This window comes from Bemisia tabaci, chromosome 6, assembly GCF_918797505.1.
Source record: "Bemisia tabaci chromosome 6, PGI_BMITA_v3".
Taxonomy (NCBI): domain Eukaryota; kingdom Metazoa; phylum Arthropoda; class Insecta; order Hemiptera; family Aleyrodidae; genus Bemisia; species Bemisia tabaci.
Window position 1 is genome coordinate 8,674,233 of NC_092798.1, and position 19,473 is coordinate 8,693,705.

The following is a 19,473-nucleotide window of genomic DNA, read 5'->3' on the forward strand; positions in this document are numbered from 1 at the left end:
GTCCAAATAATGGGCGACTCTTGTGAAAGGAGGGGATGAGTAAAGGATTTCGGGGAAATTTTTACTTAGGGTTCAAAGATAGCAATTGAGTCACGTGGTTCATGAACGCTGTAAACTGACACTACCAAGATGATGTCTATATTATTGTAAATCAATATTGCTTTTCAGTGGTACATAACTCTAAAATGAGTTTCACTAAAAAAATTGTTAGGTTCTCGATTTTCCAAAATGGTATGATTCCTTCCCATAGGAAGAACTTAGCCATGCAAGTCTCATTGAGGTTCGTTTTAGGGCACTTTAAACGGCAACGAAGATGTTATGAAACATTAAATGCTCAAAGGAAAAACTACTTTAACTTTTTCTTCCCTTCAATGTCATCAATTCTCTCACAAGTATTACGGTGGTAAAGCGTTCTTGTGGACTTCGTGACTGGTATCTTGACTGGAGAAACTACATCCGCTGTTTACCTACTACACTGGCGATCACTTTCAGACCTTATCACATTTCTAACTCCCTGTCGCTTTATATATCCTTCCTTTGGTTGTAAAATGAATTTATTTACATCACTTGGAAATCTTTAAAACATGTGGACTTCAGAATACAATCATACGTAAATAAAAAGAATTACACGTGTACTGTATTGCCATGCAGTTTCTGGATCTTGCGCTCAAACGAGGTAAACAACAGTGATATTCCCCTAACAACCGCTCAACAGTATCAGTTGGTAGTGAGATCACCGCGGTGGTGTGTTGGTGCGACCTGTCGCGCCCTCAGGGTAGGCGTCCCTGTTGCCATGGCAAACAACAAACCCTCGTGTTCATATACAGTGACACGATCCTTGTTTGTTGGGGTTATGCTGTGATGTAGATAATTCTTAACCGGCGCGTTTACTAACCAAAGTTTTAATGTTGTCTTTAAGTCAATTTTACAGACCGAAGTCTGTAAGTTACAACACGTATTATGCCATCCGCCATAATATTAGTAATTATGTTTGTGTTGGATTTGTAATTGTTTAATTTGTCCAAGTTAAGATCGCCTCATTTTTATACCCTTAATTTTTAACATGACGTTATGATCTTACCTATCTTTACACGTAAGCAAGTGTCTGTGCTCAAATTTTAGAATGCTCATTGCAGAATACATTGCTCGGATTAAATCTAAATTCAACACTCATTGGTGGGCGGACGGGATTTTCGGATTGCAGTCTTCATTTCTTTTGGAGGGAAATTGAGATAAAATAAAAACAAAATGTCTCTCAGTGAGTTGGTGGCAATTTTGTGCGGAACCACGCAATTTAAGAAAAAAGAGACGTTTTTGGATAACATGCGGAATCAGTTGATTCAAGACCTAGTGAACAAAGACGCCGAGACTTTCAAACCAGTATACGATTTTCATAATGCTGTCAAAGCGGAGAGGTAAATACGTTTATCTATCTATAATGCATCGAGAGCATTTACGAGGTTAGATCCACATCTAATTTTAGTGCTGTGAAATTACTGGCGCCTGGAATCATACTGTCATGAGTTATGAGTTTTCATTAAATGTAAATATATTTATTTAATTGTTATCTATATTTTCGATATGCTAATCCCTCAACCGCCCGGTCAACAACCCAGGCTACCGCCACTTATAATTTTAAGGGTGGTAAATCAATCCGTACTCAACGTACTATATTGAATGAATATCAACAACCAACATTTCAAAAATGTCAAATTTCCACGAGCGATTTTATTTTTACCGGAAACTTTTTTGAATTTTCTACTAAAAATTGTACATATATTTTCCAATTACTATCAAAAATTAGAGAAATTTTGGACAGGATTTGCGTCGTCCCTTTTGTATGAAAGGTGAAGTGCGGAAGTAGATTCCAAAACCATGGAGTGGAGATACATTTTTTTTGTCCAATGGAAAACGAAAATTCTTCACGATATAGTTGAAAGACGCATATACTCAGTAAAAGTACTACATTATCGTGATGTTCAAATATTTATCCGAGGCACGGAAAGATCCTCATTGACAGAGGCGTATCCAGCAATTTCATAACTCCGGATTTCCTCCACTCAAACCTATGTTAAACAATCGATTCTTGTCAGATCACATGGCCCCTCCAAGAATCGATACATTTTCATGGGTTTAAATGGAGAAAAACAATGTTGCCAATTGATCATTACAACAGTGTTGCCGGATTGTGCTATGGTTTACTCATGACTATTTCACTGGTATTTACGAGTCAGAATAAGCGATTTTCCAGTTGAAGAAACTGCAACGGGCCCGCCGTATAACAATCCGGCAGCACTGTCCTGATGATCATCAAAGTTTTTTGTACATCTGAAGATCATTTGAACATTATCTGGTGTTTTATTTTTACTAAGTGGGTATAAGGCATTCGCATAAAATTAATTTTAAAATTGGTACCTACATTTAACTTTAGATCATCTAAGCAGAGGCATTTCTTGTTACGTTTTCTATGCCAGTTATGCCTTTTTCATTAATGCGCAGAGATCTGGACCAAGAGAGAATGGAAAAGTCTACACTGCCCTTGATTGACGCATTCAAAGATATCAAGAAAGAAAGCAGTTTGAATAACGTTGAAAATTTGAAGAACTTGGGTAAGACTGGAACAGATGTAAAACTAAACTCAAAGTAATTGAATAGTTTTTGCTCAGTTTATAGTTTACTCGCATGTCTTGAAAAGCCGCCCAAAAAAAAAAAAAAAAAAAAAAAAAAAAAAAAAAAAAAAGAATCCACGTATAAGTCATCGAGTATTTACTCGAAACTTAGGATATGCCTTGCCACAGATGTACGTCACGTATTTATGCTTGGAACTATATGCAAGTGGAAAGATGGGATGTGCTGATTAGTGCTCGGACCATAAGCGTGAATGGGAAATTAAAAGCGCCAGTGACGTCAGCGTTGAGGACCGGGCTCAATGATGCGCGACGGAAGCGACGAGGACTAGGTCGTCAGTCTTTAACTCATGAGCCCTGTCCTCAACGCTCTTGTCACGTGCCCACGGCTCACGAGTTAGCGCTCAGTTCCTTTTGATTTAATGTCAAATCCCGCTTTTCCATCTTTTCAAATGGAACTATATCCACTTTTAAATTGTTTCTTATCCAGCTCACCATGAGCACACCCCATCTTTCCACTTGCACAATGCACATAGTTCCTTTTAGCATAAAACCGTCCAACTTACGATTCTATTCAATACTTCCCGATCTCGGTATCGGCCACTTTTACGCATATTCGTAGAATTTTTGATATATTTGGGGATTTGAAGATCTTTGTAAGGTTCATTTTTCAAAATGAGAGGTCAAATACCGCTCTAAAAATTGAAACTGGTTTGACTCGGACACATATTTTTAGAACTGGGACAGGGACACACATCGCTCCAAACCTGAGTCCGTTTGACAACAGGAGCCTCGTCCCGTTTATTGAGTCATTTTTTGAAATTTTGAACCAATTCCGATTGAAAAAAATCAATTACGAGTATACTAAGTATAATATAATTTGACCCTGAAATAATGAAATTACTTTTTTAATGTATTTTATAGATCTATCCTCTTTCAAAAAGAAAATGATCGCATTTGAGAAAGAGCTCTCAGATTTGGATCAAATGTTTACCATCACGTAAGTAAGATCAAAAATCACTATTTATCTATTCATCCTTTACTTGTTTATTGATATTTTAATACGTAGAGGAATTCTTTATCACATAGAAATATTTCGATCCTTTAAACTATACAGTAATCCTAGGAATCATTTCAAGACTTGTATTTTTTTCTCAAAAATTCTTTCTGTCAGAATGATACAATTTAAAGATAGAATATCAGGTATGCATTTAGAAAGCTTTAATAACATTTTCTTTACGTTTATAAGTCCGTAAGAGTCAAAATTGATTAATGGCAGTGACTTCACGGGCCTTCGGCTTTCCTTATCTTTAAAATGATGAAATTTAATTTTAAAGGGGTCTTTGGTTGATGATGTGTCAACAGGAATATTTCCAGCCTGGACGACTATCCCTTCTGAATGAGATTGCGTCACTTAGAGTTTTTATATGGATCTTGCTGTCTATTAAAGTAACTTTGCTCTCTTATTAGGTGTATTCAGTGTGTAAATTCAGGATTTCTTGGCTAGAGGACTTTCAGGCTCCTGTTGTCAACTTGTATATCGACGGTGAAACTACCAAACCACGTATCTCGTTTGCGGTGTTTAAAAATCTACGCTCACATTTTATTTTTTTGAAGTAGACCAAATCAATATCATTCCTTGAAATTTTCACGGAATTTTCTCCGCACAAAGAGGAAAAATCACAGAAATTTTCAAGACTGGATGTCAAGTAGTTTTTCATTTAAAAAATAAAGTATGACAGGAAGTCTGCGACGTCGCAAACCGAGATACGTGGTTTGGTAGTTTCACCGTCGATATGTACTTTAATAATAAACTCGTTAAAAAAGAAAAAATTGAAAGGGGTCTGCAGAATGTCAAGCCAATTGAACCAAGTCTCCTGAAACTTAGTGTCTCATCATTGAAATAATATTTGAGCAGAGTGTACAAGATCATCTTAAAAAAATTGATTGCAGCATAACTTGGATTGCGTTTTGCAAAAGGGAACCAAGAGCATTATTCCAATTTCGCCAAAATTGTGCATTTTTTTACCTCGCAATTATAAACCAATCATCTAAACAAGTTGTAGCTTTACCTACTCCTGATAAACTATAAAAAGAAGAAAATTAACTTTGTAAATTTAATTTTTTGCATACTTTCAGTAATCTTATCGCAAAGAATATAAGTTGCATAATTCTATCAACATTGAAAAGCTCTCCAAACACGAATTAATTTTAACAGCTCTCTCCATTCAAGCGTAAACTTAAAGAGTCACTTAGCGTTACTAAAAAACTGTGCGATGATTGTTTTTTTTTTCTCTCCTTTTTAGTCTAAAAAAACTAAGCGTGGAGAGTGATGAGCTTGAGGAAGAAATTGGTGAGTTGCAGCGGAATTTAGAGCCAGTAGACGCGCTTGGCACGGCTGTTTTGAAACCCTTCAGTATTTCTACAATCCCTCCTGCGATTGCCTCCAAATACCCGGTAAGCCCCTGAAATAATCTGAGGAGCACCGACCTCTGATAAAATGGCACTCATAAGGGAAAAAATAATCTCGATTGTCTCATAGATTTTCCTCGCCAATTATTTTGATCGAGAACACTCATAGATGGATACACAAGATGTATAGACAAGGTATATCAACAGAATAAGGTATAGGTACAAGGTATATGACAGGAGGGAGGAACAGCAGCAGGGGGGATAGGTAAGGGTAGGAGGTATAGGACAAGGTATAAGTAGGTTTTATACCTAGACAAGGTACAAATTTAAGCTTTCTGGTGTATGATTCCTCTTCAAACTTTATAACAGAGTCGCGGTACGAAAGTTAGTGAATTGAAAGCTTTTAATCAAACTACACTGAAAGACACAAGAAAAACGGATAACCAAAGCTAAAAAACAACGGAACATTAAGCCTGGGACGTTTTCAGGTAGTTTTAACCCCCTCCTCGATTAGGAAACAAAAATATATAAATAATTGGCCGTATTTATGCTAAAAGGAACTATGTGCACAAGGTTTGGATGTAACATCGTTACTTTTAGCATAAATACGTCCAAGTATAAAAATCAAAATAATTAGACCCCTGTTTAGTGATACAAAAAGTGAGGTCATTACAGTGTCTGTATGACAGAGGTCCACACCCTAGTGCCAAGATCGACTTTTAATCAAGATAATTAACGTTTTCATTGAGTAGTGGTCGCGAAAAATTTGAATTTAAAAGAAAAAAAAAGAGAAAAAAAAAGAGTGAAAAAAAAGTCTTAACGTGAATCAAATCGCGCAATACAAAAGTTTCGGCAGGCTCTTTAATAGAGCAGTGTTCTCCCGCCCTAAGTTGCTCAAAGTGTAAACAATAGATCGTCTTTGATAGGAGTTCGATGTATCGTTTGGTTCAAAACAATAGAACATAACCTCGAACAAAAGTTTTAGGATTTAAGTTAGAAAAGCTGAAAAGGAGGAAATTCGTAACAATTCATTCATTCGTTAATTTCTTTATTGCAATTCTGTACTCGTAAGTATAAAAAATCCATCACGAAAAACCCGTTTGCTCAGATTACTTAATTGACTTTTGAGGCTATGTTTACATGCTGAAACATTCGGTATCAATACAATCTCACCTGTTTGATGTATCGAATACGATACATAAGTAACAACTGAGCCAAAGTGCCGAGATTGAGATTGCCATATTTTTATGCAGCAGAGTCTGCTACGACGCGACGTTCAATGTGCGATTTTACTCAACTTTCATGAGTGAGAAGTTTGAAGCATGGAAGAACGATACTTTCTGGTTAAGGAGTGACCTCAAGTAATTTTCGTTGTACTGACCGTGTTCTACGTGAAATGGTGTGAAAAAATAAAGCATAATTCTTAAATTTCTATCTCGGTATATTGCTCTTTGGCTCATGATTGGGTTATTCGTCGTGTCCATGGTTTCCCCCAAAATTTGGCCTGTACGCGAAAAATGAGAAATTGTTTATTTCCATTCATTATTTATTAGTTATTGTCCGTTGAATGTGCGAGCAGACTGCGATTCATTTAAAGAGCTGACTGATTGTCGTGTGTACGCCCATCAGCGGGCTGATTGTTGAAACTGATGGACAAATCGAAAGATAAGGAAGACAAAAAAGATATGGAGGGATCCTATCGGTTGAAGCGGGTGGTTGCAATGGACAAAAGAGATAGGTAATAGACTAACTAACGGTAACTTACGAGAGACCCTTTAATTAGTCCATAATTTTTTCGTTAAGTCCACCCATTTCAACCAATAATCTCGCTCTATGCTCCTTATGGTTTCTTTGTCTATCGCTTTGTCTATCAATTTCAACAATCAGCCAGCTGACTCGTCTACATTTTATTCCGAAGGAAGTTGAGCAGTTTCAGAAATATTTGAAGGACTGGGGTGGCCATTCAGGAGGCTGGACGGATGAGGACCACGAAGTTTTTCTGCGACTTAGGGCCAAACATAATCCCAACAGTGTGGCCTACTATTTACGTCAAGAAATGCCAGGTACTGAACATGTTTCCTAAGCTTGCATTTTATATTTTCATGTAGGACACTAAATTTCATTCTGTGTCTGAACCTTTTAAAAAAGTAAAAGTAAAAACATGTGAAAACATCTTTCTTCATAAAAAATTCATTTAATTCAAGTTGAAAATCTTGAGATTTTCCAATGTTGATTTTGAACAAGAAATCAACATTTTTGGATTAAAATTTTGCAATTGAAACTCCCTCTAAAACCGTAATGAACCTAGATCAAACTGACATGGAAATAAAACATAAAGTTTGGCTATAAACTGCAATTCCACAATTCCGTTTCTCTTATGCAGGATGATTATTTTTGATGGACAAAGCGAAGGACAAATAAGATGAAGGGAAAATGCAGCGGTCCTATTGGTAGAGGCGGGTGGTTGCAATGGAAAAAGGAGGTAAGTAATAGACTAACAAACGGCAATCCACGATAGACTTCATAGTAAGTCGATCATTTTCCCACTTTCAGTCATTAAAAACTATCCTATTCAATCAGAAGGATCGCCCCGTTTTCCTTTTTGTCTTCTTTCTTTATCGCTTTGTCTATCAACTTCAATAATTAGCCACTGAATTGAAAAAGTTCGGTGTCCGATATGAACCGAAGTTCACTCCCTGCAACGAAAATGTAAATCTGAATGTAGCCTCCGACAATTCTATTAGTGCGTTATAAGTCTCTCGGTTAGTGTGGAATATTCGCTGAATTTACAACATTTTCGGCATATTACTCGCGCCTTGGCCTCGGCATTTTTTTCTATCATTCCGTCTATAATTTCAAGAATCTGCGTGCTGATGTTTATAATTTTAAACTTGTTAAAAAAAAAATACATCACACTGAGAAATTTATTCTTTCATAAATATTTTAACGATTTGCAATGATTCGTTTTGTGTAAGGAGTCTTGTTCTACTTACAACAGGTTTATTTATTTATTTATATTTTTCGCAAACTTTTTACTGACTAAAAATAATAACTGTGCATGCTTATAATCTACATTTCATACATAACGATTCCTTTAAAGGGAAGAGCAGGAAAGAAAGCTCTTGGGCCAATTCGATAAGGCTCTGAATGCAACTATTCGTACACGTGATGACGCACCAATTGCCTAACCTCCTCATTGAGGGCGCTGTTAAGCGTCACGGTTACCGATTCTCACGCTCACACGGTCGTCACTTCAATTCTGCTGTGCTGACTGCTGAGGCAGAACGTCGTATGAACATTCGAGAGTTGCCAGATTTCCCTTGATGAAACATGTATTTTCGACGACATTCGTGCATATTTTTCCTTGAAATGTACGGATATTCTTGAGTAAATCGCGTACAAAATTGTCTGAAAATGTTGGAAAATAATATTCCTAATTTTCCCAGTAAATTCGGTTTTTATCGGAGGAAACTTGTCAACGTTTGAAGGCTCATACGGCATCCTTCCTTAGCACGGCAGAACTACTAAAGCTCTCTTTTCATAGATATCAGTGCAGCAGAGGTTGCGCGGCATGAGTCTTGGTACCAAGAATATTGCGCTCTCAAAGCTGCCCAGCAGAGGGCCATCAACGATTGGCGTGAGTCTCAAAACTTGTCGAAAAAAGTTGATCTACATCAAGCGGCCATCGAACCCCCACCTGCTCCTTCTCCGGTGAAAAAAAGGGACCCAGCGATCAAGGAAAAGATTCAAGCTTGGAAGGTATCATTTCAAAATTTTACGAAATTTCTTTTTTGGCTTAAACGGGATTTGATTTTCACGCGTCCAACCATCTGAAGCGCCTCGCGCCTCAGGCATTATCCGTCACTCGTTACTCTTAGGATGTTATAGTGTAGAGCAAGATGAGAAATGTCGCCGGTAGTTTTAATTTGGACGTATTTCTATCAAACAGAACTATGTGCGGGTGGAGAAGATGGGGTGTGCTCGTTAGTGCTCGGGCCATAAGAATTAATGGGAAATATAAAGCTCCAGTGACGAAGCCGCCGCTCCAATTGCCCTTCGTCGACTTTTAACTCCTGAATCCCGTACACAACGCTCTTGACATATGCCCAAGGCTCATGAGCTTTGCATTCAGTTGGCACACAGTTCCGTTTGCTGAATTTGAGAAGCGGGATTTTACATTGTGTCAAACGGAACTATGTGCACACTCCATGAGCTGTGGGCATGTGCCAAGAGCGTTGTGCATAGAGCTCAAGAGTTAAAGTCGACGAAGGGCAATTCGTCGCCCTCCTGACATAAGGGCGTAAACTGAAAAAAAAAAATCTCGGTGTATTTACTAAGAAAAGGGTAAAATTAGCAAGAATTCAGGGTTCGATTTGATTCTAGTTTTTTCTTGGTAAAATTACCATTATTACCATCCATTACCATATGGAATAGGTAATTTTACCGAGAAATCTCGGTAAAATTATTGAACTTTCTAGGTAATTTTACTGGACCTTGGTAAAAACGCCAATATTTTTTATCGGCTGTGGTAGAATTACCGAGATAAAATGGCAAAGTTGCCGGGAATTGATTACCAATAAAAGTGGTATTCTTACCTGGAAAAAACAGTAAAAATACCGGTTTTTAAGTAAGCTTACAAGTCTGTCTTGGTAAAATTACCAATAATTGGTAAAAAAAGTGAGATGGTAAAGGTACCAACGGACCTTGGTAAAAACGCCGAGAATTTTTTTTCAGTGTAACTACACTCTGCAATGAGCCCTATCGTCCATACAACTCAACGCTTTTCAGGGCTCATCTCAATGTATAGTTACGCCCTCATGCCAGCCAAGCGACGAATTGGACTATTTCTATCAAACGGAACTATGTGCATTTAGGCATGAGTTCTAAGACCCATACGAATATATGCATAACATGGCTCACGTCATAACGCGCATGGTTCCGTTTGGCAGAAATACGTCCAATAGGAGTGACGGCTTCGTCACTTGAGCTTTATATTTCCCGTTAATTCTTATGGCCGGAGCACTAACGAACACACCTCATCTTTTCCACCTGCACATAGTTCTGTTTGATAGAAATTCTGTCCATTTAATGATTAGCAATCGTTAATTTTCCTATGACTATAAATACTATTGGAAGAAATGCGGTTAGAGACGATATGTTTAATATATGGAATATTTCTTACCGTGAGAGAAAAATTATTTTTGTAGGTCACTGACTTTTGTAGGTGACTGATGACGAACATGTTGAGTAATTTTTTGAGTAAATTAAATTTATTTTGACAAAATTGCGATGCAAACGGTTTGATTATGCATTCAGTAGTCACTACAAAATCCATAAAATAAAAGGATTGATTTTTATAGAGGAACGACGCTCAAATAGAATAAGTCGAGAAGAGCTGCGAAGGCAATTCCAAACACATAGTTCTTAAATGTACTCATTTAATTCACTTTTACATACCTGAATACACATTCGATCTGGAAAACAAATTTCTGAATTTGTTTTTGCTCAAAATCTGGTAATATTTTATTTAACATTTTAATGCTGAGCAGTTAAGTAAACTTGTCCCCCCTGCACATATTATTAATGCCATAATACAAACAGTTTTATGCTTGCATAAGTATTTATAGTGAACATAAAATGGAATGGAATGAGATAATTTTCATTCCAAAAATCTTAAATCTTTTCTTTTTTTGAGCAGACCAGTGTTCTAATAAATTTTTCCTTGCCCAGGAAGCTAAACAAGCAGAGCTTGAGGCAGACAGAGAAAGAAGGTTGATGATGGAGGAAAAAAGAAGATCTGAAGAGGAAGCAAGGATATTAAAACAGGTACGATGAGTTGAGTTTTGTGAAGAAAGTATACATTGTAATTCTTTGCTTAAAATGCCAAAAAGAAAGGAAAGGGACAGTTCGTTTCCGTGTAGTTTTTTACTTTATGAATTTGCATATTATTAAGAGTAGGACACCGGTTGATAATGATATCTAGGAAAGAAGACTGGAAGACTGAAAGACTGGAGATAGACTGGAAGTAGACTGGAAGACTAGAAGGCTGGAGAACTGGAAAACTGGAAAGCTAAGAAACTGGAAAGCAGGGAAACTGGAAAGCTGGGAAACTGGAAAACTGGGAAACTGGAAAACTGGGAAACTGGAAAACTGGGAAACTGGAAAACTGGGAAACTGGGAAACTGAGAAGCTGGAAAAATGGGAAACTGGAAGACTGGGAAAGAAGATCGTATTCAGGAAATTCAGAGAGGGTATCCGTTGATTGGTGAACTTTTTACAGAGGATCGGTTGTTGGTGACAGTTGGGAAAAGAGGACATGTGACAGGTCAGATTTGGGGTCAAGGATACGAAGCTGATTTTACCGTATAATATCATAATCCCCCCCTCCATAATTTTAGAAAAATGATTAATAACGGCCGAGTTATTTTTGTTTTCCAGTTCAATTGTTTTTGTAAAAATGAAATAAAATTCAGGATCTCGACAAAATCGGCCGTCTATGTCGTCGCTTGACACTAATGTTTCCTCACTATTCCTTGTGATAAGATGAATTTAATTTAAAATACATTTGAAAAAAATTAAATTAAACTAGTAACACGGATCATGTGGTATTTTTAGCAGCCAATTTAAAGACTCAAGCGTAGTTCTTCTTTGAATTGTTCGATACAGATGGAACTGCGGGAGAAAGTAAAATTATACAAAGCTAGGAAACTTGAAGAGGCGCATGCTGCTGCAGTGGCTGAACAGGACAGAGCGGTACAGGAGGCTCAAAAAGCTGCAGAAATGGCGAATACACTCATCAAACAATACAGGTGAATACTCGCATTTTCTTCATCATCTTCGTCACTCTCCTTTTTTTCCTCCCCAGTTTTCAATCCTGTGTTTCATTTGTCTTCTTCGTCCTCTTACATAAGTGTTAATGGTCATACTGCTAAGGCCGCTTTAAAATAAACGTATATGAGCGAAAATTTCAAGCAAGCTGACATCTCTGTTGCCGTGCTAAGGAAAAACGTCATAATAGCCTTCAGGCGTTGCCAAGTTACCTTCAATAAAAAACCGAATTGACTGGGAAAATTATGAATATTTTTTACCGAAATTTTTAGACAATTTTGTACGCAATTTAATCTAAAATATCTGAAAATTTCAAAGAAAAATGTGCATGAATGTTGTCAAAAATACATAATTTATCAAGGGAAATTTTACAACTCTCGAATGTTCATACGGCGTTCTTCCTTAGCACGGCAGTCCGGCCCTCGGGTGCCGGGTAAGGAAGCGATTCAATGTTCCCTCGAATAGTTTACCTATTAAATTTAATCGAGCGGAGGCGAGTTGAAAAATGGCAATGCCGTGAGTGCAAAATTTAATACGTCTTAAATCAGTTGAGTTCTTTTTCGATTTTTCATAACCTCACAATCGAGTATTCTATTAATCGACGTAAAAAACTTTGAAAGCGTGTAAAAACTGTTTCTTCATTAACGATTACCCAAAAGCAGTGGCGTGGCGTGCTTTGCGATATATCGATTGATCTGCCGTTTAAACCTATGGAAAAGAATCGATAAACATGTTGTTCGTAACGAACGCCTTAATAATCGATTCTTTGCCATAGCTTCAAATGGGAAAATATCGATAATCGATTGTTCACGCCACGCCACTGCCCAAAATTTAAATGAGATGCGCTTGAAATGAGCCCGGATTTTGGAAAATTGCTCATTTGAGATGTCCTTTCGTCCAGAAGTATTTCAACAGAAACGGATCATTTGAAGTATGCTATGGATCTCGGTATTTTTGCTTCGATTAAACGGGTGAACCATAGATCTACAGAGTAGTGAATGGAGATGTTGCATGTGTGAGGAATTTGCGATTTGACTGTTGATTCTTATGTATAAGTTCGCGAGAAACACGATGGTGCCACTAGTTCTCTCTGAAATCAACTCCTAAGCTCAAAAAAAGCTCTCAAGTTAAGGCCAAAATGGAGGGGATATCCCACGCTATCCTGAGAGTCCACCTCTACATCAAAACGAAACTCTCCATGCAAAGATAGGGAGCAAATACATTAGCAGGGTTGCCGTGTTCTCAGTTTTGGAGTCCCCAAATAAAGTGACAGCCCTGCCAATGTATTTGCTTCCTATCTTTGCATGAAGAGTTTGTTTTGATGTAGAGGTGGACTCTCAGGATAGCGTGGGATATCCCCTCCATTTTGGCCTCACTTTTCAGAGCTTTTTTCGAGCTTGGGAGTTGATTTCAGAGAGAACCAGTGGGACCATCGTGTTTCTAGCGAACTTTTACATAAGAATCAACAGTTAAATCTTGAAATTCCTCACACATGCAACATCTCCATTGATCTTTTGAGTAGTGAACAATTCCAAGGCGAGCGACGAATCGTATTGGTTTCAGGCAGGAGGACACGAAATGGATAGAGAGGAAGAAGATGCAACGGCTGCATTTCATCCTGGAGGAGGAGCAGAGGCTCGAGAGAGAGCGGGCACTCGCCGCGTCCGTCGCCAAAGACATCAACGTCCACCGGGACCCCCGGCGCCTCCTTCAGCCGACAAAAGTTTGGGAGAAAAGACTCCAAAACTCGGAATCCGACGAAGAAGTTGAGAAACCCACCGTCAAGGATATCGATCAGGTCAAACATCTGTAAGTATCATCTGAGCCTATTTCAATAAGTGCTGCCATTTTATTTTATCATTAGATTCCGATATAATTTGGAAACATATACCGATTTGCAAAAGTTCCGAGAAAATTCCGATTTTTTAAAAAATTCCGGGGAATAATTCTGAAAGATGCCCGGACTTAGCTCCGAAGATCGTCTTTGATCAAAAAGTCCCTTAATTTGAGCAAACAAATCGTCAAGCTGGCGAAAAACCGCAGATTTCGAGGAAATTCCGAAAATAGCTTAAAATTCCTGAGATTCAGACGATTCCAGGTAAAGCTCCGATTGTTTTAAAAGTTCCGAATTTCGGAATTAATTCCGGGAAATGGCAGCACTGATTGATATTGCGTTTCTAACTTTTGAAGGGAGAATGGGGTTTTATATCAATACTAGAGGTCTGTGGCCGCTACAGCTACGCGGCCGCCAACCTTTGAAAAAAACTAAACGTAAAACGTGGAACAACTATGTTCAAGTTCAGCGAAAATTGTAGTACACAATGTCTTACAGGTAGTAGCACTGAATATATTGGTATGGAGTGAGCCAAGTGCTAGAAATAATGTAACATTTTCTTCAAAAAAAAAAAAAAACACTCACATTTTATTAATAAACTTTGACCAAAGCTTTTCGAAGCAATTACGCTTCATCGTCAGGGACTCGAAAGTATAAATCACAAAAGCCATAATTTAGGTAATTTCAGACAAGGTAACAGATTTCAGTGGTAACAAACACAGCAATGTATGCTTAGTACCTATAATTAGGGGATATAAGGTACTAAGCATAAATTGACGTGTTTCGATTATTGAGGTGTTTTGATCTGTTAATTGTTACCACTGAAATCTGTTACCTTGTTTGAAATTACGTAAATTACGGCCTTTGTGATTTATACTTTGCGGCCCTGACGATGAAGTGCAATTGCTTCGAAAAGCTTCGGTCAAAGTTTATTAATAAAATGTGAGTGTTTTTTTTTTTTTTTTTTTTAAAGAAAATGTTACATTATTTCTAGCACTTGGCTACACTCCATACCAACTATGTTCAAGTTTTTTAAAGAGATGAATGGATTAAAAACCTACGGGTGCAGTGCACCCGAAAAAAAGCGTATATTTATCTCTGATTGCAACGTTATGCTCCTCTTTTATGTTTTTTTTAAATTTTTATATATTTTTTTTAATAAATGATTTAAAAAACAACATACAGTTTTTTTTGAAAAGTTTCCTCAAATTTACCTAAATGATATCAATTAAAAGTATCGAAAATTTCGACGTAATATTTACTTTCGTTCCATTTTCTTCAATGTAACAAAAAAAATATAATAAATAAAGATAATTTCATCTGAGTTTCTGAATCGTTACCATGAGGATACATATTTTCCCTTTCATTATGATAAAAACTGGAGCTGAAAGTCAAGAATGATGATAAGCAGTCCTACAACATTCCTACAGTCTTGTAGGCGCTAGTGCGTGTCTCACGCCAACTGACCGACTGTTTAGCGCAATGCGAGAAGTATTCATGCAGTCTTGTAGGCGCTGATATGGGCTTAACGCCGACCGCACTGTTTAGCGCAATGCGTGAAGTATTCCTAAAGTCTTACAGGCGCCAGTATACGTTTAATGCTGGCCGCACTGTGTTTGGCGCGATTATTCGAACTCGCGTTAGAGTAATCGCGGCATCGAATAATAGGGCTTCAAAAACCTATGTTGCGTTTAGAGGCCGCAGGGAATTCCAACGTTGCCTCGTTTCTCCCGATTAAATATTTTTTCCGAGAGAAGTTAGGAAAGTCCTTCATACACACGACAATTATTCAATCTTTTCACTTCATTTATCAACAGATGGTACTAGGGGGCTATGGCTCCTGGCCGCTTCGCGGCTCAACCCCCAGAAGGCGCTCCGCGCTCTCTTAGGCCCGCTTCAAAAAAAGAACGACCCAAAAAAATGATATGATTATCATACCCGACTCTCATTTGTCTAATCTCCCGCCGACCCGAATCAATTGGACCAATAAAAATTCAATAAAGAAATCGGCATTTATTTTAAACTTTACGCCAAGACTGGAACCAAATGGAACAAATGGATCGGAGCGTTCCGTCGCTTTTGGATAGTCTGCAGCAGAAGGAGCATACCTTTGATTCACTTACCTCACCTTCTAACGGACCAAGATTCAACATTTCCTGCTTAGCTCAATTTTCCGCTAAATTTTAAATTCCCGCTATTTTTCAATAAATCCCATTCTGAAAATCTGCTTTCTCCCGCACTGGATTGAGGGGGAACCGAAGTGCCCCCAGATTCGGCGAGCCCCGGGGGGGTTTTCCAGGCCCACTCCCAGGTATCAGATACCAATCGCGGCCCGGTCCGAGTGGAACGTCCCCGGGCATCGCTGTCCGGGGACCTCGGTCCGGGAGTGTGAATGGTTATGTGGGTTTGGCCTATGACGGTAGGCCCGCCAAACACTAACGACACTCCCCTTGAGATGCATCCGCACTACGCATCCCCTTTTGTCCGAGTTTAATTCCCACCCAACGGTCAGCCTACGGCCATTACCTCGTCAGGCGAGAGGGCCCCCCGCAGCAGTGTCCAGCCGGACCCCACCCTCATAGGAGCACCCCGTTGCCTCCGGAGTACCTAACCCCCGCCAGGAGGGATTTAAACCTCCCAGCAGCTCTGAGGATGGGAATCCGTACCCCGAGGGGTCCGTCGGCACTGGAGCCTCTGAAGCGGAAAGGTTACCTCCCGTGGATGTGTGGGGGATTCCAGGTGGCACCCGGCCAGGACTCCAAGGAGTCCTGTGTTACGCCGGCGCTCCGAGTCCTACCCACTGCACCCATGGGACTCAGACTTCGCAGCGCCCCTCCCTACGAGTAGCGAGCGACGCGGCCGGCCAACCCCATCCGAAGCACTAGTCAACTTTGACTTGCTCCTCCGGTCCGGCCCGCTTTCAGCCCCCGCCAACCACCAGGGCCGGATGCGCGGACTCAAGGTCCGCATTCCGGGATCCTGGGGGGCGCGGGAATCACGAAACCAGACACGTCAACGATCCCGCTTGATCTGCCGCCGCGTTGCCGCCGCGACAGGATGTGGGCTAACGACCGAGGACGCAGGCACAGTGGAGCGGCAACATCAGGGGATGCCTATCCCGCCAAAAGGCGGGAGGAGGAAACCCGAGAAAGTCACCGAGGTGGCAGTCTACGGGGTCGAAGGGTAGCCGACTATCTCTAGCAATTTGCCGGCTAACTCGGGTACGGGGGAGCGTCAAACCCCAGATCCACAGACAGATCCCCTGCGTTAAGTGGCAGACCTGTTAATGTATTTCCTCCCTATATTTGCTTATAGAATTGGTCTTGATATGGAAAGGGAACCTCAGAGTCGCATGGGATATCCCCTCGATTACCACCTCAACTTTGAGATCTCTTTTTGAGCTTTGGAACTGATTTCACAGAAAACCGGTGGCACCATCGTGTTTCTTGCAAAATTTCACGTAGGGTATCAGTGCTTGAATCGCAAATATCTAACACATGCAAGAGATCTATTGTGGCTAGAACTGAAATAATGCATGTGATCATTTAGAAGGAGTATTTACTCAGTGAAAGGCGAATTTGGTAAAGAAAATCATTCCCTCAAAAATTCCTTTTTTTGGCATCAAAGATCAAACCATAAATTACAGTACGCTAACTTCAATTTTCAAAATTTCAACTACAGGTCCCTTTTTCGAATCGAATCACGTTAATTCAGGAGTGATGACTACATTTTTTTTTGTTGTGCCTTTTTGTTTCAGTGGTATCCCAGAGTGGCGATTGGGATTGTAAGCTGTGTAGTGTCAACGCCGCTGTCTGAATCAAGAATTCAAAATTGCCATAAAATCCAGACACCTCAATACCCCCGTTACACTGTCAGTAGGAAAAGAATGTGGCTTTTCTTGGCAGGCACGTAGCAAGGATTTTGTTTCTAGGGTGGAGGAATTACGCTGGGTGAGAGAGATCCAAGCCCCCCTCCAAAATAAGGGGGGTCAATCATTCTAGATAGAAACTAGCAAAAACATTCGCCGCTGTATCAAAAGCCACTAAATGAATTTGTTAAAATAACTTATTGCTTGAAAAAAGAAAATTTATTCTCTATACAACAACCGTTTAATATCTTTTTTACATAAAAAATAAAATGTATTGTCATCTACAAATTAAAAGAGTTTGCCATTACCGTGGATGTTCCTTTACATCCTTTCATCTCTAATACCCAGAGCAGGTTCTCAGGTACAGCATTGATTTATTCTGCGCCCCCAGAATCAGGTCATCATAGTCAGGAATAGCAGTCCAAATAGCACAGAAATATAGAAATATTGAAATGGAATTTCGTTTATTGCAATTATAATGCAATTTTTTCCCTGATGTAATTGCAATATTTTAACATCATTTGGTCAATAAGTGCCGATTTCAAACGATTACCAAATTGAGCACCATACCGGGATGGGATAAAGAATCGCTCGTAACACATCATAACTTGCTGTTCTAAAGTAAGGGGTCCCTGTTTGAAATTGTAGATATTTATTGGGGCTGTGCTTTCCTCTCTGGTCCCCTGGGGAGGTCAAGAGGTCATGACTCCCCAAAATTTGTTTCCTTCAATGATTCGGACAACAGCCCGAAATAGATCATTTTAACTCAATAACTGAAAAAAATATAGAGGATCGATATTATTTGCCGACCCCGTAGTGTCAGAAAGATAGGCATTTTGCAGTGCAATGAACCATTGGAACTTCTTTCAATTTTACACTGGAAAAAAGTCGCTTGGATTTAGAATCCAGACTCATAATAATATTGACAAGAAAAAATACTCTTGATTCAATCCGACTTTTCCTTGATTCGAAGAGCCGAACGTTTTGATTTAGGCGGATTTCTTTTGATTCAAGCAAAAATTCTGACTGAATCAAGAGTATTTTTTCTTGTCATAATGTTTTTAAGAGTCTGGACTCTAGATCCAAGCTACTTTTTTTCCAGTGTATTGCAATTAATTTCAATAGGATGTGTTCCGTCAAACAGTGTATAGGCAACTACACAACACTTCGAAGCAGTAACAATAATTTTATTATGTAATTGCACTTTGTTGCAATCTGTGCTACTTGAGAGGCGGAAACTTTCTGTAATTATCTTTCATCACTCCTTCAAAAGATATGAAGGAGGGGCGAAAGACTGTGTTTTATCTGCAACGAAAGTTTCAGTTCACACTCTGCAACTGTCCTCTCGGCTTGTGTGATTTTAAGTCATCCTCGAGAAAGGAACGTTTATTTTCATCTTTACTGTTATTACAGCACGAGTAATTTCTTCACTGTCCTCGCCTGACATTCAAATGTTTTTTTTTCTCTATCTACGTACATTTCCACCAGATCTAAATCATAAAACTGACTGATCGGGTCGTTTTCTGCGCGACACCACTGCCGCATCTTCATAATACGAACAGTTGAGAGTCGTAATTGATTCACATACTTCAAGCAGGTCGTCAAGAGCTATGGGATCTAAACGGTGTCTCCGCCATTCTTGAATAAACTGTTGAGTATGATGTTAACTTAAGAAATGTGCGCACATCCAAAAGAGGACACTCACATTTTTCATACGTTCAATTCCCGGGCCTCTCTACCAGTGGCGTGGCGTGCTTTGCGATGTATCGATTAATCTACCATTTAAACCTGTGAAAAAGGATCGATAAAGAGGGTGTTCACAACGAACACCTTAATAATCGATTCTTTTCCATAGCTTCAAATGAGGAAATATCGATCGATACTCGATCACTACACGCCTCGTC

At 39.2% G+C, this 19,473-nt stretch overlaps 1 protein-coding gene across 1 annotated transcript; it reads left to right on the plus strand.

Moving 5' to 3' along the window:
• The first annotated feature begins 294 nt into the window (after window positions 1-294).
• Window positions 295-17,860, plus strand: LOC109033617 (coiled-coil domain-containing protein 112). The gene is made up of 10 exons (XM_072301371.1): window positions 295-1,415; window positions 2,500-2,609; window positions 3,552-3,627; window positions 4,934-5,084; window positions 6,958-7,102; window positions 8,584-8,798; window positions 10,770-10,865; window positions 11,706-11,848; window positions 13,431-13,676; window positions 17,459-17,860. The coding sequence occupies exons 1-10, from the start codon at window positions 1,249-1,251 to the stop codon at window positions 17,487-17,489; spliced, it is 1,380 nt and encodes a 459-aa protein (XP_072157472.1). The 5' UTR covers window positions 295-1,248; the 3' UTR covers window positions 17,490-17,860.
• Window positions 17,861-19,473: the final 1,613 nt, after the last annotated feature.

What these genes read in the sequence shown, in the direction of transcription:
- LOC109033617 (XM_072301371.1), top strand. Translation starts at nt 1,249, where the DNA reads ATGTCTCTCAGTGAGTTGGTGGCAATTTTGTGCGGAACCACGCAATTT. An exon ending in CGATTGCCTCCAAATACCCG is followed by an intron (nt 5,085 to 6,957) that starts GTAAGCCCCTGA and finishes TTTATTCCGAAG; the next exon opens with GAAGTTGAGCAGTTTCAGAA. An exon ending in AAGCAAGGATATTAAAACAG is followed by an intron (nt 10,866 to 11,705) that starts GTACGATGAGTT and finishes TGTTCGATACAG; the next exon opens with ATGGAACTGCGGGAGAAAGT.